General features: G+C 40.9%; 1 protein-coding gene across 2 annotated transcripts; it reads left to right on the top strand.

The window, feature by feature from the left end:
- Nucleotides 1-1,139: 1,139 nt before the first annotated feature.
- Nucleotides 1,140-22,912, top strand: Nasp (nuclear autoantigenic sperm protein). Of its 2 annotated transcripts, XM_075944887.1 has the most exons (15): nucleotides 1,140-1,308; nucleotides 4,429-4,476; nucleotides 9,519-9,629; nucleotides 10,571-10,651; nucleotides 12,696-12,802; nucleotides 13,462-14,439; nucleotides 19,144-19,223; nucleotides 19,540-19,625; nucleotides 19,729-19,802; nucleotides 20,168-20,356; nucleotides 20,460-20,626; nucleotides 21,221-21,277; nucleotides 21,371-21,448; nucleotides 22,243-22,371; nucleotides 22,726-22,912. In XM_075944887.1, exons 1-15 carry the CDS (start codon nucleotides 1,250-1,252, stop codon nucleotides 22,804-22,806), a joined length of 2,325 nt encoding a protein of 774 aa, XP_075801002.1. In that variant the 5' UTR covers nucleotides 1,140-1,249; the 3' UTR covers nucleotides 22,807-22,912. The 2 variants fall into 2 exon arrangements, with proteins under 2 accessions (XP_075801002.1, XP_075801003.1); XM_075944888.1 differs by lacking the exon at nucleotides 13,462-14,439.
- Nucleotides 22,913-22,918: the final 6 nt, after the last annotated feature.

Here is a 22,918-nt window from a genome sequence, read left to right as displayed (position 1 = left end):
GAGGCAGAATGTTGTATACATAATAAATAAATAAATCTTTAAAAAAAAAAGATTCCGCTTACTTTTATGTTTATGTTTGTTTGCATGCATACATGTGTACCATGAGTGTGCTAAGTGCCTCTGGAGGCCTGAGGAGGGCACTGGATATACTGGAACTGGAGTTACTGAGAGTTGTAAAACAAGATGGATATGGTGTTGCTCATCTGTACCCCAGAACTTGGGGACAGGCTGGTCTCTGTGAGTCCTTGTCCCTTTCATATGAAAGAAATAATTATGGCCGGGCGATGGTGGCGCATGCCTTTAATCCCAGTACTCGGGAGATGCGGAGGCAGGTGGATCTCTGTGAGTTCGAGGCCAGCCTGGTCTACAAGAGCTAGTTCCAGGACAGGCTCCAAAGCTACAGAGAAACCCTGTCTCGGGGAAAAAGGAAAAAATTAAGTAAGATAGCTAAAAGGTTTAAAGTGTGTTAAATGCAGAGGGATTCAGCTCAACAACTCAGTCCTGGAATATGGGAGGCATCCCTGGATTGGGCCAGCCAAAAGGGGTGGATCTAGAGGGAGGAGGAAACAGCCGAGTGCGTTTTCCCCTCGCAGTTTTGAATCTAGCGCGATAGATTCGTCTGTAGCCAATCCTAGACCAGCATCCTCTTTCGTCAGTAGTTGCTGAGGCTCCGAGCCACGAGTCTCTCTGGTCAGTTCTAGCCGTTGCTGTTGTACTCGTGCTCGGCTCTTGCGTTTCCATCCGTTAAGAGTGAGAGGGCACCGAGAAGACCCGTAACCTCCTCGGGTATCCCCGTCAGACGGAAACCCTCGGCTACTCTTTCCACACCCGCAGACTCACTGCCTCCACGTAATGTGGGAGCTCTCTAGGCTGACTCCGTCAGAAGTTGTAGTGCCAAGATTCTGGGGCTTTTAACACGACTAGCTACAGGCACAGGAAGTTTTTGTTGTTTGTCTTCCATTCGTTCTTTCTTTCTTTTACTTTCCTTTTTTTTTTTTTTAGGAAAGCCGACCTGGGCGGGGAAGTGTCCTTGTGACGGAAGGGTTTTGAGTCCTGGCCCTTTAAACCCGAGGGGGAGGATCCGGAAGTGGATGGGCGGGGCAAGAGGCCCTGCTATATAAGAGGGCCCCAACCGCGCGGGGTCTCCAATCTGCCATTTTCTGTCCCCGAGTGAGTCTTCGCTGCCCTGAGTCCGCTGCTGTCTTCACAGGCAGTGTTCTGCCCACCGGCCCGCCACCTCAGGGGAACGATGGCCACAGAGTCGACAGCTACTGCTGCCATCGCCGGGGAGCTGGTTTCCGCTGACAAGTAAGCCGGACTGTGGCGAGCTGGAGGCACTGGCCAGTCGGCGGGGAGAGCCGGGACTGGGCTTGGCGGGCGGGACAGACGCCGTCCCCGCAACACCCTCGGGTCGGTGCGGGAGCCCCGCGTCCGAGGAGCTGGCGGCCGGCGGGGACGGCGGGCGACTGGCGCCCCCTGCCCGGCTTTCCTCGGCCGCCATCTTGCCGGGGGCAGCGGCGGGTGGCTCCATCGCCTGCCCCTTTTCTTCCTCCCCCGGCCCGGGGCTGCGGGTGGGGAGGCGGGGCCCTCCGCCGCCGCTCGACTCTTGAGCCCTTGCTTTCCGCGCACGCCTTGCAGAGGCTGGGTAGAGAGTCGGCAGAGGAACCTAGAAAATGACCAACAGATTTGGCGCCAAAAAAAAAAAAAATCCCACACACGAGGATTGAGGCTTGGACCGGAGCGCCCTGGTGGGCGGGGCCTAGGGAGGGCGGGGATTTGCACGCGTGCGTTCCGTGCCCCGAGCTCCCGAGGAGGGGGCGGAGCCTCGAGGAGGCGGGAAAACTCCATTGTTTGGGGTTTGAGCGGCTCTTGCCTCAGCTGGTGCGCAGTGAAGTTTATCCGGGACTTGGGCCACAGGGCCGCAGTCCGAGGGTCGCCATGGGGCTGACGCTCCGCCACCCTCCGCCTCGGCTGAGAAGCGTTGTGATTTTTTAGGTTTTCCGTTGCGGGTCGGAGATTTGCTTGCTTCAGGGTACATTTTCATACTCTTAAGGTCTTAGGTAGAAGCTACGTGGAGCTTTCCGCCTTCGCAGTGTTAACTTGGTAGATGGGTCTGCTAAGGGGTAAGGACCCCAAAGAAGGAATAATGGCTTTGAGAGCTTCACAGTGCTGATAAACGTGAGCCCTTCTCTGGTTAGTGCCCAGAAACACCCGTCATTTGGAGGAAGATGTTTTCCACGCAGTAGGTCCTATTTGCCAACCTACCCTTGTCTTCTTTTAGGAGCCTGCCACTATGTTTTCGTCCCTGTATATTTTAGAAGTTTTGCTTCTCGCAAAAATAAAGGTGGCTGTGAGATTTTTGAGTGGTTTTGCTATAGGTTAGGTATTTTAGTTGACATTTTAATTAGTACATTTGTACCAGAGATTAACGATAACTTTGCACAACCTACCTATCACCCTTTGGTTCTTTTCATAGTGGGTTCTTGAAAAGCAGTGTTTTTCAGACCACTCACTCAGTAATTTGGGAACTACAGTTTCAATTTTAGATTCCCATTTCCTGCTTCTTTATTGATTGCTTATGACCAGAGTAGATTGATTTGCTAATTCTGTAGAATTTATTACAAGAGCAACCTCTCTTTATGGTGCTTCCTGAACAGCTGTTATTACATTGGGGATCCTCATCCTTCCAATACTTTACAGTTTGGGGGATGTAGCTCGGTTTCTTTGCCTAGCATGTATGAAGTTTCAGTTGAATCTCATCACGGATTTTTTTTTTTAAAATATTTATTTATTTATTATTTATACAGTATTCTGTCTGCTTGTATGCCTGCAGGCCAGAAGAGGGCACCAGACCTCATTACAGATGGTTGTGAGCCACCATGTGGTTGCTGGGAATTGAACTCAGGACCTTTGGAAGAGCAGGCAGTGCTCTTAACCGCTGAGCCATTTCTCCAGCCCCCTCATCACAGAATTTTTCATGTCATTTGTATCCAGTCAAACTTTGGTCACTGGTAATTTTCAACTTCCTGACAGGCTATACATAAAAAATTACATGCTCACTTATTTTTAAAAAGCCTCAAACTTTTATTTATGTTTGTTTTTCGAGACAAGGTTTTTAGGTCAGACATTCCTGACTACCCTGGAACTTGCTCTGTAGATCAGGATGGCCTTGAACTCAGAGTTCTGCCTGCCTCTGCCACCCAAGTGCTCTAATTAAAGGCCTGCACCATGCCACAACCCCCACTTTCCCGCCACATGTTTTTGTTGTTTTTTGAGATAGGGTTTTACCTCTCTTTGCCTCACAAGTGCTGGGATTAAAGGCATGCACCACCACTGCTGCCCTGCCACAAACTGAGGTATTGAACCATGAATTGCATACTACAGTATAGCAATGTTATGTATTGGGTGTGCTGTAGGTTTTTTTTTTTTTCCTTCTGAGACAGGGTTTATCTGTGATCAACTCTGACTATTCTAGAACTCTATTTGTAGACCAGGCTGGCCTTGAACTCAGAGATCTGTCTGCTTCTGTCTTCCAAGTGCTGGGATTAAAGGTGTGCCCTACCATTCATTGCCCCACGAGTTCATAGTGTTTTATGAACTTTTAATAGCATACATGTACAAAGCTTTAGGGTATTTAGAAATACAGCACAATCTGACATCACCCTGTGACATGTCTTCTATTTCATGAAAAAAAATTATTTTTACATATTGGAAATAATGAAAAAACCTAGTCCTTTAACCATGGTAGTTAACAAATTTTTACCTGAGCAGGGTGGTGGTTTTGCACGCCTTTAATCCCAGCACTTGGGAGGGGAGGTAGAGGCAGGCAGTTCTGTTCTGTCAGTTCTGTTCTGTAGGGAAACTCTTATCTTCAAAAACCAGAAAACTTTATCCCTGTACCATTGGATCAACATAATCAAGTAATCCTTAGTGTTGGAGGATGTTGGTAGGTCAGTGGTTGAGCACTTATTTCAAGCCTAGCATGTGTAAGAATTTGCCTAGTATAACTAGCTGTTGCAGAGTTTGTACATAAAAATCAAAAAGGTCATTCCAGGATCTGGCAGATAGCCTTTTTTTTTATTCTTTTTTTTTTTTTTTTTTTTTTTTTGGTTTTTAAGCTATGTTATTGTTTTGTGTAACATTAAGGGGAGCACATGTCAATAGAGGTCAACTTGAGTGAACCATTCTACCGTGTAGATTCCAGTGATGAAACTATGTTGTCAGGCTTGGGAGCAAGTGTGACTTTAGCCACTAAGCCATCTTATTTATTGACCCAAGAATTGAATTTAATAATGCATTTGAATCAGTAATACTTGCTTTTTATTGGTTGTTTAAAACAAAAACTTTTATATTTTTTCTATTCTTCTGACTTTACATTCAAGCTTAAAGTATCTTCTGTTTTTTTTTTCTTTTTATTCTTCATTGCAGAATTGAAGATGCCCCTGCTCCTTCTACCTCTGCAGATAAAATGGAGAGGTGAGATAATATGGTACAATTATGATCATAATTATAGTGAGGTAATAAAACTAAGGATAGTTGCTGACTACCTTAACTCACAGTAGTCATATACTATATTACTGGAACTGTACCTTTGGCCCTTCAAGTTTTCTTCTTGGATGCCTCTAAGGTTCCTTTTTAGGGATTCATTTAGATTTTTTTTTTCTCTTTCCCTTCCCTCCCTTCCTTATTTCCTTCCTTCCTTCCTAGTGGTTTTTTTGAAACAGGGTTTTTTTGTGCAACAACTCTAGCAGTCCTGGAACTCTAGACCAGGCTGGCCTCGATCTCCCAGACATCCGCCTGCCTCTGCTGAGATTAAAGGCATGCATTACCACTGCTGGGTTCATTTAGATCATTTTTATAAAATCTGCTGCTTTCATCATTCAAACCATTGGTGCTAATGTTAACGGTGGTAGGTAAACTTGTATCCTTCTGACATAAAGACTTGTGCCACCAGACCACTATGAATTGTTAGCAGATTATTGAAAAATACATAGATATTTGGAAGACATTTTGTTCAAAATGAGAACATTCCTTATGGGAATCAACTGACAGTATCTGTTGCCAGTGATAGATTTTGAGGTAAATGAAAATTAAGATTTTTGAGGATTGGTTATATGATTATTATAAAACGTTGGCCAAAAGATATCTGGGGAAGAAAGGATTTGACTTAATACTTCAAGGTCCATCAATAAGGGGAATCAGAGAGGGAACCATGGCAAGACTGCTAGTGTTTTCTTTGGTTTGCCCACAGACGCATGGTAAGCTAGTTTTGTTTTTGTTTTTCCCCTCGACAGGGTTTCTTTGGGTACCCTATCCTGGAACTTGATCTTGATCTGTAAACCGGGCTGATCTCGAATTCATAGAGATCTGTGCCTCTGCCACCCAAAAGCTGGGATTAAAGGTGTGCTCAGTTTGTTTGTTTGTTTGTTTGTTTGGTTTGATTTGGTTTTTCAAGGCATGGTTTCTCAAGTAGCTAGGATACCCAGCATATGGAATCCTGGGACAGGAGTTATCTTGGGCTAAAAGAGACACTATCTCAGAAGCAACAGCAGTAAGACTTAGAAATAATTTAAGATTTTGGAAAGTATTTTTGACCACAGTGAATTTGACAGTATCCCAATATTTTAAAAAAACGTTCTGATGAAGCTGGAGGTGACTTTAAAAAAAAATGTGGTTTGAGCTGTATTTCTAGTTATTCTAGGGATTGAAACAGGAAGATTAATTGCTTTAGCTTTAGTTTATAGCCTTTCTGTGCATTTGGTGAGACCCATTCCTCATTCTTTTTTACTAAGCCCTGAAATTACAAGTATGGATCTATCTTTTTTTTTTTTAATCCTTTTTAATGAGTATCTTGTAACTATCCTAAGGTGGTCTTTGCTTTGTAGCTGAGGATGACCTTCCAAGTGCTGGGATTAAGGGCACGTGCCACTGCCAATCAGCTCAGCCTTCTATTTATTTAGGGTTTTTGTTTGTTTTTGAGAGAGGGTTTCATGTAACATAGGTTTGCCTCAGTCTCCCATTATTTCCTGTGATGACATTGAATTTACAATTCTCTTGCCTCTGTTTTTCAACTCCTGAGACATATGCTTTTATGTACTTACTGCTGGAGATCAAATGCAGGACTTTTTGTGTTTGCTTATTAGGCAACTATTATCAACTGAGGTATATCCGTCCTTCATCTTTTATTTTTTAAGATAAGACTCACTAGACTTGGCTAGCTTTGAATTTTTAGAGATCCATCTGCCTCCACCAAACTTGGCTTCTACTTGTTTTTTTTTAACGTTATATATGTGTACATATGAATTTGTAAACGCCACAGCATGGATGGTGGAGTCTGGTGGAGGTCCCATAACAGCTTGAGTTTCTCATTTTTTGTATATGAATGCCAGGGATTGATTGAATTCAAGTTTCCAGGCATGGAGGCAAGCACTTTTTTACCTGCTGAGCCACCCCTAAAATTAATTTCTGTATTATGATGTGAGATATGAATTTTGGTTTATTTATTTTTGGATTATTTATTTAAGATTTGGTTTTTATTTATTTTTTAATTATCTTTTTAGTGTATGTTTGAGTAGCTATGCGAGCTTATGCCCTACATACATCAGGATTCTGCAGGGTGGAAGAAAGCACTAATTTTGCTGGATTGGAATTACAGTTAGGGCTACCATGTGGGTGCTGGGAATTAACCTGGGTCTTATCGAAGAACAATCTGTTCTCTTAACCCCTAAGCTACCTCTCCAGACCCCTACTTTTTTTTTTAAACTATCAGTTGTTTTTTTGCTTTTTCGAGACAGGGTTTCTCTTAGACCAGGCTGGTCTCGAACTCACAGAGATCCGCCTGCCTCTGCCTCCCAAGTGCTGGGATTAAAGGTGTGCGCCACCACCACCCGGCTAAACTATCAGTTTTATTTATTTATTTATTTATTTATTTATTTATTTATTTATTTATTTATTTATTTATTTATTTATTTTTGGTTTTTCGAGACAGGGTTTCTCTGTGGCTTTGGAGCCCATCCTGGAACTAGCTCTTGTAGACTAGGCTGGCGTCGAACTCACAGAGATCCGCCTGCCTCTGCCTCCCAAGTGCTGGGATTAAAGGCGTGCGCCACCACCGCCCGGCTAAACTATCAGTTTTATTCTAGGATTGTTATACAGATTATAGATTACACATTTCCTATTAATTGTTTGGTACCGGCCGGGCGGTGGTACCTTTGTCAAGATTTTTTTAAGGACTTATTAGTGTTCTACCTACACGTACACCTCCATGCCAGAAGAGGGCTCCTGATCTCATTACAGATGGTTGTGAGCCACCATGTGGTTGCTGGGAATGAGCAGCCAGTGCTTTCAACCTCTGAGCCATTTCTCCAGCCCTCTGTCGAGATTTTAATTGCCTATATTGTGTGGATCTATTTTGTATTCTGATCTGTTCTTTTTATTTTATGCTTTATACCATAATGTCCTACTTTTTCCCCTATAATGTCTTACCTTAATCACCGTCTCCTACCTAAGTTTTTCTTTTGTGGTATAAGGGACTTGATTGAATCTAGGTTCTCACGCATGCTAAGAAAAGGTTTTAACTGAGTCACTCAGTTGTATTTCCAAGTCAAACTACATGCTTTGTCCTTCCTTCCTCTTTTTTTTTTTTTTTTCGTTTTTTGAGACAGGGTTTCGCTGTGGCTTTGGAGCCTGTCCTGGAACTAGCTCCGTAGACCGCCTGGCCTTCCTTCCTCTTTTTAATTTAAATTGTTTTGCTGCTGAATGGTGGTGGTTTATGCCTTTAATCCCAGCACTCCCAGAGACAGAGACAGGCGGATCTCTTGAGTTCGAGGCCAGCTTGGTCTACAGAGTGAGTTCCAGGCTTCAAAGCTATAGAGAAACCCTGTCTCAAGAAACCAAAAAAGAGCCGGGCGGTGGTGGCGCACGCCTTTAATCCCAGCACTCGGGAGGCAGAGGCAGGCGGATCTCTGTGAGTTCGAGACCAGCCTGGTCTACAAGAGCTAGTTCCAGGACAGGCTCCAAAACCACAGAGAAACCCTGTCTCGAAAAAACCAAAAAAAAAAAAAAAAAAAAAAAAAAGAAACCCCCCCAAAAAAAGTTTTGCCTTTGTATATTACATGTACCATGTGCTAGCACAGTCAGAAAAGGGCATTGCATTCCCTGGAACTGGAGTTAGTGATGGTTGTAAACTTCCATGTAGGTACTAGGAACTGAATCTGGGACTTCTGCAAGATTAGGCACTTAACTGCTGAGCCTTCTTTCTGCCCCACTTTTTTAAGACAAAGACTTACTTTATAGCTTTGGCTCCCCTGAACTATGTAGTAGACCAATCTGGCCTCCAATCATAGAAATAGGCCGCCTCTGCCATGTGATTTTAGTGGGATTAAAGTTGTGTGCCACCATACCATCTTTCTGTTTTTATTTGTTTCATTTTTTTTTTTTTTTGATTTTTCGAGACAGGGTTTCTCCATAGCTTTTGGTTCCTGTCCTGGAACTAGCTCTTGTAGACCAGGCTGGCCTCGAACTCACAGAGATCCGCCTGCCTCTGCCTCCCGAGTGCTGGAATTAAAAGGCGTGAGCCACCACCGCCCGGCCATCTTTCTGTTTTTAGATGAGGTCTGTTAACTAGGTTTATCTCTATATTCTGAGTTCTGATACTATAGATATCTATGACCATGTCTTGTTTATATAGTTGTAGAGATGGAACCTAGAGCTTTGCACATATTAGGAAAGCATAGTTAACATCTCTATCCTCAGCCTTGTCTGTTTTGTTGTTTTGGTTGGTTGATCTCCCCCCTCCCCCCGATGATTACTCTGTGTAACCCTGGTTGTTTTGGAACTCTGGTCTCAAAATCAGAGATCCACCTGTCTGCCTCCTGAGTGTACCAGTGTACCACCACTACCATTTCTCTTCTTCCTTCCTTCCTTCCTTCCTTCCTTCCTTCCTTCCTTCCTTCCTTCCTTCCTTCCTTCCTTCTTTCTCTTTCTGTCTTTCTTTCTGGTTAATTTTTTCTTTAGCTAGTAAACTTGTATGACTTTGGGGTTCCCTAGTGGTTCCTTTTTTATTATATATAATAATATGTATTGTAACATTGGTAAAGCATTTGTGAATGTATTGTATATAATAACACATTGTAACATTGGTAAAGCATTTGCGAATGCTGCATTTCTAATCTCTTGTGTCTGTTTTGATTTATTGAGTCAAGGCAAGGTTTCACTGGTAACCTTGGCTGTTCAGTAACTAGCTCTGTAGAACAGGCTGACCTTAAACTCACAGAGAGATCTGTGATTAAAGTATGCCACTTGCCACCCTTCACATACACAACCTAGCCTTTTCAGTCAATCCTGCCTTTGCCTTTAGAATGCTGGGATTATCTATCATCATGCCCAATTAATTTGCTAGGTCTTCCATAGCAGTCCAAAATTAAAAATTTACATTGTTATGGTTTAAATGTAAAATTGTATTCAGTGAGTATTGGTTTAAACAATATTTGTTACTGAATAAAATATTTTTCTTGCAGTTTGGATGTGGATAGTGAAGCTAAGAAACTATTGGGATTAGGACAGAAACATCTGGTAATGGGGGACATTCCATCGGCGGTTAATGCATTCCAGGAAGCAGCTAGTCTTTTGTAAGTATATGTTTATTATAAAACAGTATTATATTGCCAACCAACCTTTAAAAGTTTTTCTATGGGGAGAAAGAATGAAGACTAAGGATATAGTTAAATGGTAGAGTACTTGTCTAATATATATGTCTAATCCTCTGAACCACAACTCTGGCTCTTTACATCCCATAGAGGAGTTTTTCTTGTAATTCTAAGCCTAAGTATCACTTCGTAATTTCAGTAATTTTTCTGAGTAAGGTGATTTTTTCCAGTCATTACTGATTAAGAAGACAATTAAAACCAGACAATAGTGGTGCATGCCTTTAATCCCAGCACTCTGGAGGCCGAGGCAGGTGGATCCTCTGAATTTGAGACCAGCCTGGTCTACAGAGTGAGTTCCAGGACAGCCTGGGTTACATAGAAACCCTGTCTTGAAAACCAATAAAAGAAAAAAGACAGTTTATTTTTACTCTTTATTATTTAAAATATGATTGGGTTCAGTTAAAATATGATTGGTTCTACAGAACTTATTCTGTAGACCACGCTGGCTTGCCTCTCAAGTGCTGGAATTAAAGGTGTGTACCACCATCGCTTGGCTAAGAGATCTTGTTTGATTACTTTTTTTTTTTAAAGAAACTATTTGTTGTGTTTGCAGGCAAAACACCAATGAATATAAAATAAAAGTAAATTATAGGGAAAAAAAAACAAACCCAAAAACAATAGTCTTTATTTCAGTATAACTTTTCATGATTCTTTTTTTATCAAGCAAGTTCCAATCAAAGGTCTTGTAACTGTTCTGGTCCACAGTGATATTTGTAGTGTGGCAGGAGGAATACCTATTATAAAATACCTCGTTGGGAGTACTTAAAATATATATTATGTATGTGTGAAGAACATGTAACATTAACATCATGTGTTAACTAGCAATGAACAATGTTCAGACTAGATATTTACTTTCTTTATAGAGGCAAGAAATATGGAGAAACAGCTAATGAATGTGGAGAAGCCTTCTTTTTTTATGGGAAGTCACTTTTGGAGTTGGCCAGGTATGTCTTGGAAAGCCTCATTTTGTAAATAGGATATTTTATATTACTTTGGTCTGTTTAAAAATTGAAGCTTTCTTGTTGGCTAAAATTATTTATGCAAAAAAATGAAATTTTAGGGTTTTGAATTAGTGGAAGCTATTTTCAGTAATAGATAATGATTGATCAGAGTTTAAGACAGGGTTGTGAACATTCAGAAGTATTCTGAGCTAGCTCAAAACTCAATGACTGTATGGAGGACAATAAGGAGTACATTAAAGTGTCTAGTAAGGAGAAATTTCTGCTTGTTATGATTCCACATTTGTGAATTTCCCCACACCTGGGGAGGCTAAAACAGGAGGATCAAGTTTAAGGGGAGCCTAAGCAAGCCTAAGAGTGACCCTGTTCCAAGCCCATATTCTTCTCCATAGTTAAAAGGACTTACTATTAATGTTCTTGGAAACCACTCAAGAAATTTATTAACATGTCTGAAATATTTGAAACCATATAAAATGACAAACGATCAGTCTTTACATATAGTTCTCTTCTTATGTTCTTAATTTTGTGATTATTCAAAACACTTAATGACTTGGTTTGAAAATGTTGACAGAGCACTGGCCCTTTAGAGAAATGGGACTGGATGTGATGTTTGGGAAATAGTATGTTCCTGCTATACAAGGAAATTAATATTTTAATTCTTCATAATAATGGGTTTCATTAGTACTTTTCTTACATAATCATCATATAGTTCAATTATTTTTACCCCCGTTTACCCTCTCATGCCCTTCCCACTTGTGTTAATACTCTTTTTCCCAGCTGTGACCCTGCTTCCTGTACTTTGATGTGTGCTACCAGTGAGTTTCGTTAGGTTCATTCATAGGCAAGAGGGTAGTTTATCAGTGGTTGCACACTGAAGGAAATGTCTTTGGCTTCCTACCAGTTGTTGTCAGTGTATATAAAAATTTTCAAGTAAGGCTGAAGCCTCATGAGCCCCTTCCATTTTCCCTGGCCAGTTGCTCGCAGGCCTATTCCTGTGGCGATCTTGCATAGGCGATCACGGTTGCTGGAGAGCAGAAGAGTGTTCTTGTCTTATCATATCTGGAAATTAGTATCCTCACCCTTCATTTCCAATCACACATTCCTTGTGCCTCTTCTTGGTGTCCCCTGAGCCTTGGGAGTATAATACAGATGTCCCAGGGTGAGTCCATGACTATCATGGAAGGGAGCATCACAGCAAATCAGTAGGCATGGCACTAGAGAATTATCTGAGAGCTTAGAACTGAGGCAGCAAACTTGATGTGGAGAGAGTAAATTGAGAATGTTATCCCTAGTAACAGTCCTCTTCCAACAAGCCAAACCTCCACTAACTGGGGATCAAGCTATGACCCTAACATGAGCCTATGGGGGGTAGGTTTCATTCAAACCACTACCAGGTGTTCACTGTGTAAACCAGGCTGGTCTTGGATTCAGAGAATTGCCTGATACTGACTCCTGAGTGTTGGGATTAAAGGCATGTGACAAAGATTCTTTTTTTTATTTTAATTTGATGTAAGTGTGGGTATGTGCATATGTGAGCAAGTGTTCTTCCAGGCTAGAGTCCTCAGATCCCCTTGGGCTGGAGTTAGATTTGTGAGCCATCTGATGTGAGTGCTAGCAACTGAACTCAGAAGTGCAGCACTGCTTCCCCATCTCCCCTGGCCTCTCATCCCCTTATTTTTAAAGACTAGTCTCGGGCTGGAGAGATGGCTCAGAGGATTGCCTGCTCTTCCAAAGGTCCTGAGTTCAATTCCCAGCAACCACATCTGTAATGGGGTCTGGTGCCCTCTTCTGGTCTTCAGGCATACACACAGACAGAATATTGTATACATAATAAATAAATAAATATTTAAAATAAATAAAGACTAGTCTCATTTTTGTGGACCTGGCTAGCCTGGCACTTGTAGAACTACTACTCCTGGTTTGAATATGTAGCTTTGTTTTCTTTTTACTTTATTTCTTTTTGTTGCCTTTTTTCCATGTTGAAATACATTGTTAGGGACTAGTTATACTTTTGTGCTTTTTCTTGTAGAATGGAGAATGGAGTGCTGGGAAATGCCTTGGAAGGAGTGCATGTAGAAGAGGAAGAAGAAAAAACAGAAGACGAATCTTTGGTTGAAAATAATGATAATGTAGATGGTATGTAGAGTTGCATGCTGCATTCAAGAGATGCGATGACCTATGGTTCCTTTAAATAAGTTATAGAAATAGGGTCCTTATGTTGGTGGTTTCTCCAAAGGTACTTGGGCTGATACAATAGATGTAGGCTATTATTAAAGTGACAGCCTCTCTAAGAGAGTAACTAAATTTATCTAATAACCATCATTTAAGTTGTATATTTAAATATTAAGAACATTACTTTTCTGATGCATATTTATTTTTAAAACCATGTTGCATAGCCCAGTTATTTTAATGTAGGAGTCCTTGGAGCACTTTTTTTGTGTTTTATGCATCTTAGAAAATTAAATATTTTCTGAGTTTGGCTGTTAGAGTTTTACAGATCAAATAAATATAATGTTGAAGAGAGTAAGGAAAGGTTGACACATGTCTTCTCTGACTGGTAATCAGATTACTTGAAGTGAATATATGCAGTTTCTAGTCTAAAGAGGTTTGATTTCTTTTGCAGTATGTTGCTTTGCTAGCTTGGATTCTCTCTGCTTTTCTCACCGGGGCACCTGCTAGCTAAATCTTAGCCAGGCTATTTGAGGACTTAAAGGGAATGTATTTCTAGTTTCCATTTATGCTTTTATCATTAAACTCGAAGACATGTTTATGCTTCATGTTCTTTAACCATGTAGAGGAAGCAAGGGAAGAGTTGAGAGAACAGGTTTATGACGCCATGGGAGAAAAAGAAGCCAAAAAAGCAGAAGGCAAGTCTCTGTCAAAGCCTGAAACTGATACAGAACAGGAAAGTGAAGTGGAGAAGGGTGGAAGAGAAGATATGGATATAAGTGAGCCTGCAGAGAAGCTACAGGAAAAAGTTGAATCAACTTCAAAGCAGTTAACTGAATCCTCTGGAGAGGCAAAAGAAGCAGCAATACCAGGACTGAATGAAGCTGAGGTCACTTCTGGGAAGACAGAACAGGCATCATTGTGTGCTGAGGAAGGAAAATCAATTTCTGGAGCTTATGTTCAAAATAAAGAATGCAGAGAAACAGTGCCTCAGGAGAAGGAGGGAGAGGAAATAATGAGCATAGAAAAAAAGCCGAAAGAAACTTCAGAAGATCAGCCTATTGGGGCTCCAGAAAAGCAGGGCACTGCCATGAAGGTAGAAGCTGAAACAGTAGATGCAGCAGTCAATGTGGGTGTGGACATGGGTGGGGAGGAACCAAAGGATCAGGTAGCTTCCTCTGAGAGTGAAGTAGGAACGGCTGTTCTTGAGCAACTGTCAGGGCAAGATGCAGTGTCACCAGCGGTGCCTGCAGAGGCTGGGTCAGATGTCTCTGAGAAGCCAGGGCAGGAGATTACAGTTCTTCTCAACAATGGTTCAGTTGATGGACCATCAGCTGCAGAAGATCAGACTCCTAGTGAACCACAGACTTCTGCAGAAAGACTGACAGAGACTAAAGATGGTTCAAGTGTAGAGGAGGTCAAGGCAGAGCTGGTTCCTGAACAGGAGGAAGCTATGCTACCTGTAGAAGAGTCTGAGGCAGCTGGAGATGAGGTTGAGACCAAAGTAGCCCAGAGGGCCACGGAGAAAGCACCTGAAGACAAATTTAAGATAGCTGCTAATGAAGAGACACAAGAGAGAGACGAACAGATGAAAGAGGGTGAAGGTAACCGGGATACACTAGAGCTGCAATGGGTGGAGTCCATTCTAGATTTGACTCACTAATCATTGGTAAAAGTCAGCCTTCCATTCAGAATTTTCAGTCTGCCTTTGGATTAGGAAAGGATTACTTTAGGAAAGGTCTAAATGAAATGGGGTTAATTTAAGAACATGGTGATAGGTTAAAGTTAAATCAAGAACACCAAGTCTTTAGCTGGTGGTAGCTAATATTTTTACTAATTAAAAAGTAGATCTTCTGATTTCTGAAATTTGGCTAGCTATCAGTAACTTGTGCCATACTAGCCAATGAGGTGATATGAAGGGTGGATTAAAAATGGATTGTGGGATAGGTAGGGAAATAATAGGATAGGCTGGCAGAGAATGCTGAATGGATGTTAACTTGCATGCCTTTGGGTTTTTTAACTTACTGTTCACATAGTTTCTCTTATGTGCTGTAGGAAGTAGGAACCCAACAGTAGAATCCACTGAATTGGTACACTTAAGCAGGCATGCCATTTAAATAAATGAAGGCAGTTAGCATTCTTGTGTCCTTTCCACATTTTGATTTATAGATGCTTAGAGGTTATTCACAATAATGTTAGTAGTGTGTCCCACCCCTTTTTCAGGGAAAAGAGATAGCAAAGTACTTAGCTATTTATTATCTCTTGTTGCTTTCCTTCCTCATTTCATGCTTGCTTTGGCTGCTAAACAACTTAGTGTTAGTGGCTTAATCCTGTTTCAATTTTATCAGAATTTTTTAGCCTCTAATTACTAATTGGCACGTCTGACTTGAGTTGTGCTCAGTTGGGGATTCTACTGTATATGTAAATTTCATCTAACATGGGCATTAATGACTACAGGTCTTATTTCAATTAATATCTTGTGTAATTGCTAGACTGTTTCAAGAGTTATCTATTTACAGGTATATTTCAATTAATATTTTTTGTGTAATTGCTAGACTATTTTGAGAGTTGTCTTAAGTTGTAGATTTTCAATGATCCATCTTTAATACTTGACCTTTTTGGCAAGCATCTACCTATAATGTAGATCCTTCCCTGCTCTCCAGCCAGCATGGACACAACCAGAGGTGAACTTGTCAAGTGTTAGTACTGGTGGGCTTCTTAAGTTTCAGGACTTCTTTAGTAGAAAGCACAGAATTGAATTCCTGTTTTTTTTTTTTGAAACAGGTTTTTTTAAAATGCTGATGTCTTGTTTCCTCCTCTTCTCTTCCTAGTGTTGAGGATTGAACCCAGGGCAGCATGTGTATTAGACAAGCACTCCACTATTGAACCAAATCCATAGCCTATGAGTGTTATTTGACTGATAAAATTTTCTGTATTTTCCAAATAAGGCATGGGGGGGGCAGGAAGTCTTTCATCACACCTAATAAAGAAATGGGTAAGTCAGGCTTTAAGGCTTAAATGCTAGTTCACCCCTTCCCCTAGACAGGGCTTCTCTTTGTAACAGCCCTAGCTCTGTAAACAAGGCTGTCCTGCCTCTGTCTCCTAGGTATTGGGATTAAAGGTGTGGGTGTGCAGTGCTAGTCCTCATCTTACATGTGAGAACCTGAGTTTGAATCCCCAGAACCCACATAAAAGTGGGAATGGACTCACATCTATACCAGTGCTCTTAAGAGGAGATAAGGAACCACAGACAGAACTCCCAGATGCTTGTGAAACAACTAATTTGGAACATAGGACAGACACCCTATCTGATCTCTGACCCAACCCAAGGCTATCCTCTGCCCTATATAATTAATGTACCCACATTCCCATATATACATCTCTACACACAGTTAAAGCACTGGTGCCTGAAATTACACTGAGTGGTAGAATACTTGTCTGGCATGAGTAAAGTTCTGTGTTTGATCCCAGCAGCATAAGAAAATAGGAATCCATTTCATGGTACTTGACTTTTTATGGCTTGTAGGATATGAATATTGCTCATAAATCAATGTGTTCTTTACTTTTTCCTGTTCCATTCTCTGTCTTCTTGGTGTGTTTTAATTTTCATGTTAGATATGGTTGGTAAGTGAACAAAAATTTAAATTGCTCTGCTCAGGTTGTTTGTGCTAAGTGGGTATTTGATTTATGTATAGGAATTCCACATCATTTATTTGTTTTTGAGGGAGGAGCTCATGAGATTACATGAGGCACCATGCCTGGGTTTGGTTAAATATTTTTTTTGTTGTTGGTATTTTTCTTTTGAAACAGGGTTTCTGTCTGGAACTCATTTTAGACCAGGCTGTACTCAAACTCAGATCTGCTTGCCTCTGCCTTTTGAGTGCTGGGATTAAAAGGTGTGTGCTGCCATTATACTTTTTATTAAAATAAAAAGACATCACAGCTTTTCATTAAATCTTTAGGTAGTAAAAATAAATATATGAAATTTTAAGCAGTATTGTGAGAGTACATGTATCTACTTCTGTACTCTGATTATTGTAGGAGGATGTGTGGAGTCATTAAAATGAATCTAGTCTAAACTTCAGGGCACTACATTACATGAAAAAGGTAACGCTGGAGCTGGATTAGTTGTTAAGAGCACATACTGCTCTTGAAAAGGACCAGTTTGGTTCTCAGCCCCATAGTAGACAGCTCACAACTGCCTGTAACTCCACTTCCAGGGCATCTTTCTGGGCCTCCACGTGTGTATGTGTGTATGTATGTATATATATATATATACATACATACACACATACATACATGATTAAAAATCTAAATTAAAAAATGCTTTGGTAGCTCTACTTCAGAAGCCCTAAATTGCATAGTCAGAGACAAATAAAAGAGCCTTTTTGTATTCTGGGAACTTAATAACTAGCTAGTTGTGGAGCTCCAGTCTCAGAGACCTTGTCTCAGAAAATAAGGTGGAAAGAGATAGAGGAAGCACCTGACACTGACTTTTTGTCTCTGTGGATATATGCTACACACAATTATGAGACTTGGTTAGTTATGGTTTAACTATAGTTGTTAACTAGGTCCTTATTTGCAAATGTTCAGGTACTGTTGGTTTGTGCTACCAATTGGAAATATACAAGAATGTTCTATGCCTGTTGTCATTATGAATCAGTGTTGATTTGCAGATAAATTGCTGAGACCGGCACTATGGCCAGGTGTTTAGTAAGCACTTGAGAAGGAGAGGCAGCCAGGTCTCTCTTGGCTTGAAGCCAGCCTGGTATATACGTCAAGTTTAAGAATGGCTGAAGTTAGACCTTGTCTCAAACAACAACATTTTATAATCTTTGAGTTGGAGTTAAAAATGTTGAACATGCCTGGTGGTGGTTCATGCCTTTAATTCCAGTACTCTCGGGTGGAAGCAGGAGGATCTGGATCTCTGAGTTGTAGACCAGCCTGGTCTACAGAGTGAGTTTCAGAACAGGTTCCAAAGCTACAGAGAAACCTTGTCTTGGGAGGAAAAAAAAAACCCAAAAAAGTTGAGCATGCTGCCAGCTATATATTCCCAGCTACTAGGGAGATGCAGAAGGATTGCAATCTTTGGTCTTTGGGGCTAGTTTGGGCTATATAGTAAGAGTTTGTTTCTTTAAGAAGTGGAAGGGGCTGGAGAGATGGATGGCTCAGCAGCTAAGAACAGCCATTAGCTACTCTTCCAGAGGTCCTAAATTCAATCCCAGCAACCACATGGTTGCCCACAGCCATTTGTATTGACATCTGTTTCCCTCCTCTGGCCTGAAGGCAGAACACTACATAATATATAATATAATAATAAAATATATAAATAAATGAGTGAATAAATAAATTTTAGAAAAAACAGCAACAAAAACAGAAGCCTGGGCAGTAGAGTCACACACACGCCTTTAAACCTAGCATTCAGGAGATAGAGACAGGCAGATTTCTGTGAGTTCAAGGCCAGCCTGATGTACAAGAGCTATTTCCAGGACAGCTAGGGCTGTTACACAGAGAAACCCTGTCTCAAAAACCAAACCATACAAACAACACCCAGAAAAAAATAAAACAACAAAAAGCCCAACTAGCATAATACATACTTAATTTAAGTGATGATTGTGTCAACTGAAACAGCTGGTGTTTTGGGTTTTAAATCTTATGAAAGCTTGTTTCTGACTTGTGACTGTGTATCAAAATAGGTGTAGGTATGGTTACATATTTAAATGAAAATTGTTTTTTGAATCAGGGTTTCTCTGCCCTGGCTGTCCTGGAACTCATTCTTGGGCTGACCTCAAATTCAGAAATTCACCTGCCTCTGACTCTTGAGTGCTAGGATTAAAGACATTTGCCACCAACACTTGGTTTATGTTGAAATCTTAAGAAACTGGCTTGTTTATTCCTAATTTTTTTTGTTGTTGTTGTTTCTAGAGTCTATCTGACATGCTCTTGTCATTTTCTTTGTCTTCTTCCTCTTCCCCATAGCTTCTTGTCCCTTGGCTAATGGGATTATTTAGGTTTTGGTACTTTCAGTGTACTGTTTATTTAATGAATGACTAAAACTTGTCTGCCGCGTAGATGCAAGATTCTTGGAAGGCTTTATTTCCTTAGTCCTTAAACGTTGACATTTTGATGAATAGACTAGATTTGAATTAGATGTTAACCTCTGATTTTAACTTCAGATGCTAACTGATGTGGGTTAGCCTCTTTCCTGTTCTGTCTTAGAATGTAGGTTGACAGATAATTTATCAGAATCTGACCAAATAGAAAATACCTTTAGTTACATCTCAATACTGATGAATTTTTGCTTGTAGACACTGAAGGCTCAGAGGAAGAAGACAAAGAAAATGACAAGGCTGAAGAAAACACAAATGAATCAGTTCTTGAAAACAAGGTAAGTTGTTATTCCTTCAGTAACTTTGTTACTGTAGACCCATGGCTTACTAGAATAGAAAGGTAGATAGCTGGTTCTTGGTTAGGGCACAGAGGTCCTTTATTCATCATAAAATGAAATGCAGCATCACAATTACGTTTCACTTTACATAGAGACATATACTAGGGGCCCATTTGGTAGGTTTTATAGAGAAGGCCTGCATTTTGAGTTGCAACCAACTTTCCTTTTTAAAATGATAGTAAATTATATGTTTAGATATATTTTCAAAGGATGTCTTGTACTTCTGCCTAATGCCAATGATTTGGATATACTTCAGTCTCTTCAAGAAAACGAAGAGGAGGAGATTGGGAACTTAGAGCTTGCCTGGGATATGCTGGATTTAGCAAAGATCATTTTTAAAAGGTAAAAACTCTTGGTGCTTTTAAGTAGATTGGTGGTTGAAAATGCAAAAACACTTTAGGATTAGAGTTATTTTTAAGGCTTTTCTAATTACCTTTCTTTTTAGGCAAGAAACAAAAGAAGCTCAGCTTTATGCTGCACAAGCCCATCTTAAACTTGGAGAAGTTAGTGTTGAATCTGGTAATGCATTTTCCAATTTTGCTGTCTCCTAACTTCTTTCATGTCCTCATTCTCTTGTTTCTATAGACAGAAGAATAGGTCTGAGTTCCTTATAGTGCCTAGAGCAGTGAAACATCCTTATAAATGGTTTATCTGACAGTTAAACCAAACTTAGCAGGGGAAACAGAGATAGGAAGATCTTTGAGCTCAAGAGCAGTATGGTCTATGTAGCAAATTCTAGGCCACCCAGAGCTATAGCGAGACCCTGTTTGAAAAGTTAGGAGGGAGGGAGAAATTGGAATGTAAAATGAGACTATTCCTGAACTGAATTCTGAAAGTGCTTTAAATTAAATGTTGTACAATTCTCGATGTTTTGTCTTCATTAGAGAATTATATCCAAGCTGTGGAGGAGTTCCAGGCTTGCTTAAGCCTCCAGGAACAATATTTGGAAGCCCATGACCGTCTCCTTGCAGAGACTCACTACCAGTTGGGTTTGGCCTACGGTTACAACTCTCAGTATGATGAGGCAGTGGCACAGTATGGCAAATCTATTGAAGTCATTGAGAAGAGAATGGGTGAGTGAACAGCGGCTACTTTATGCTTAGATGATGCAGCAATTTACTGTGGGGGGGAAACAAGGTCCTTTTGGTACTAATGATTTAAGCCTGTTCTTTGTAGCTGTACTAAATGAGCAGATGAAGGAGGCTGAAGGATCATTTACTGAATATGAGAAAGAAATTGAGGAGCTGAAAGAACTGCTACCTGAAATTAGAGAAAAGATAGAAGATGCAAAGGAGTCTCAGCGTAGTGGGAATGTAGCTGAACTGGCCTTGAAAGCTACTCTGGTTTGTTGAGTTTTTTCTTAAAATTTTCTAAATAACATGGTACCTGGGCTGCCCTGGACCTCACTCTGTAGACCAGGCTGGCCTCGAACTCAGAGATATGCCTGCCTATGCCTCCCAAGTGCTGGGATTAAAGGTGTGCGCCAGCACTGCCGGACTGTCCATGAGGGAGTTGATCAGAATGAGAGGTCATCTCACTTGTTCCAAACAGTACAGTTGGTAGAAAGTATGCCATGTGCAGACACACTTGTTTAAAAGCTCTCACTGTTACTTTGTGTGGCCATCGGTTTTTCTTTGCTTTTCAGCATAAATACTATATTAAACTATTGTAGAATGTTTTTGGCAATACCATATAGAAAAGGCTGAAGTCATGGAATCTCTTAAACCTAAATTACCTGGCTCCATTCCTGGCCATAGACATGCTTGCTGGGGAATGTTCTGTCAGAAATAGGACATGAAGGGTTTAGTTTCTTGTTTGTCTTTGTGTGGAAGACCTTGCCAGTGATGCTGAAACCTTTTAATCGATTGCTTGGTGGGTAACGTAAGCCTGGGTGGCTGGGGTTCTATGCTATAACTTACTGTGTCTGTGTCTCACAGGTAGAGAGTTCCTCTTCAGGTTTCACTGCTAGTGGAGCAGGCACCTCAGTCTCCATGGTGTGTATTGTGTGTGTGTTTCCTTCAATAAGCCTACCTTGAGTCAAATAAGGTTTTTGTAAATTGCTAATAACAAAGACTTATTTTTGCCAGATTGCCAATAGAAAGCCAACAGATGGTGCTTCCTCGTCAAATTGTGTGACTGATATTTCCCATCTTGTCAGAAAGAAGGTAAAATTTACATGTATTTATTTTTTAACCTTTTCTCCAGTCTACATTTGCGGGTAGGAAGTCTGAAATAATACACTAGCAATAATTGATTCACCCTCTTAGTGGCACAGTGTAACACTCATTTTCAAAAGAGTGAATTCTTTTTTTTTTTTTTTTTTTTTTGTTTTTTCTAGACAGGGTTTCTCTGTAGCTTTGGAGCCTGTCCTGGAACTTGCTTTGTAGACCAGGCTGGCCTCGATCCCCCTGCCTCTACCTCCCGAGTGCTGGGATTAAAGGCGTGAGCCACCACCGCCCTGGGCCAAGAGAGTGAATTTATGTGAACCATTTCACTTAGCATACCTTACATAGCAAACTCATGGCTTCTTAGCCTGGGGCTACTTGGAAAGCTAAACAGGATTGATTAAGATGAGTACATTTTAAAATCTGACTGGTTTATTAGCATGGCTGTTGACACTCTTGCCAATAGTCCCAATCAATAATTCTTTCCCTGAGGGGTAAATCTTGGCTTCTGTCTCTACTGACTGAAAGTAGGTAACCTATTTGTACTCTTCAGATCTCTACCCCTCACTCTCCCCAATTCCACGTGTCCCAACTAGGGAAATGTTAAGATAAAATACACTGGGACATAGCAGTTTATTCCACTGTGTAGTGGTCAGCATTGCCCTGTGCTAGAGAGCAGAGCTAGTGAACTGTGAGTCAGGATGTTCAGGATATTGGCACCATGGGGATTACGGGATTATTTTGCAGTTTGTGTTTTTAAGATAAATATGAGGCCTTCATAATTGTATCTTTAGAGGAAACCAGAAGAAGAGAGCCCCCGGAAAGATGATGCAAAGAAAGCCAAGCAGGAGCCAGAGCTGAATGGAGGCAGTGGGGATGCTGGCCCCAGTGGACAGGAAGTTTCAGAAAACATGGAGGCTGAGGTGGGTAGTTTTAAGACTTGGCCACTTGGCCTAACCTGCTGCTTTCAGGGCTGGGAAGCCAGGCCTTCCAAGTGCATATGATATAATAACAGAATGGTTGTCCTGAATATAGTTTGCTTATGAATGCCTGATAGATTTTATGATTTCTTTCATGAATTATGGAAAGGTGAGACTATTTGATCCTCCCATGTAATGTGTGAACTGCTAGCTTTTTCAGCCTTAGCATCTTGTAATTTTGTTTCATAGAAAAGTGCAAGCTTCCCTGTGTTTACTTGTGACTGAAGCCTGCTACGTTATACATTATGGGATGGCTTACGTCATACCTAAGTTATACCTAGGCTCTTTGTCTTTTAGGCTGAGAATCAGGCTAAAAGCCCAGCAGCAGCAGAGGGGACAGTGGAGTCTGCAGCTACAGTTGAAGGCACTGCATGTTAAGAGGGAACAGAACCTTTCTCCCAAGGGAAAGTGGTTTTGTACATAATGTATTTTTTCACTTTTGGGGATTCTTTTTGTATAACTTCAATAAAGATTGTAGGCAACAGCTAAG

The sequence above is a fragment of the Microtus pennsylvanicus genome, chromosome 13 (genome assembly GCF_037038515.1).
Source record: "Microtus pennsylvanicus isolate mMicPen1 chromosome 13, mMicPen1.hap1, whole genome shotgun sequence".
In the NCBI taxonomy this organism is placed as follows: domain Eukaryota; kingdom Metazoa; phylum Chordata; class Mammalia; order Rodentia; family Cricetidae; genus Microtus; species Microtus pennsylvanicus.
Note: the sequence above shows the minus strand (reverse complement) of the source record. Positions and strands in the feature narration are given on the sequence as shown.

Coding starts and splice junctions, on each gene's coding strand:
- Nasp (XM_075944887.1), top strand. CDS start 1,250: ATGGCCACAGAGTCGACAGCTACTGCTGCCATCGCCGGGGAGCTGGTT. Junction 10,652..12,695: donor TCACTTTTGGAGTTGGCCAG/GTATGTCTTGGA, acceptor TTTTTCTTGTAG/AATGGAGAATGGAGTGCTGG. Junction 21,449..22,242: donor CCCATCTTGTCAGAAAGAAG/GTAAAATTTACA, acceptor TTGTATCTTTAG/AGGAAACCAGAAGAAGAGAG.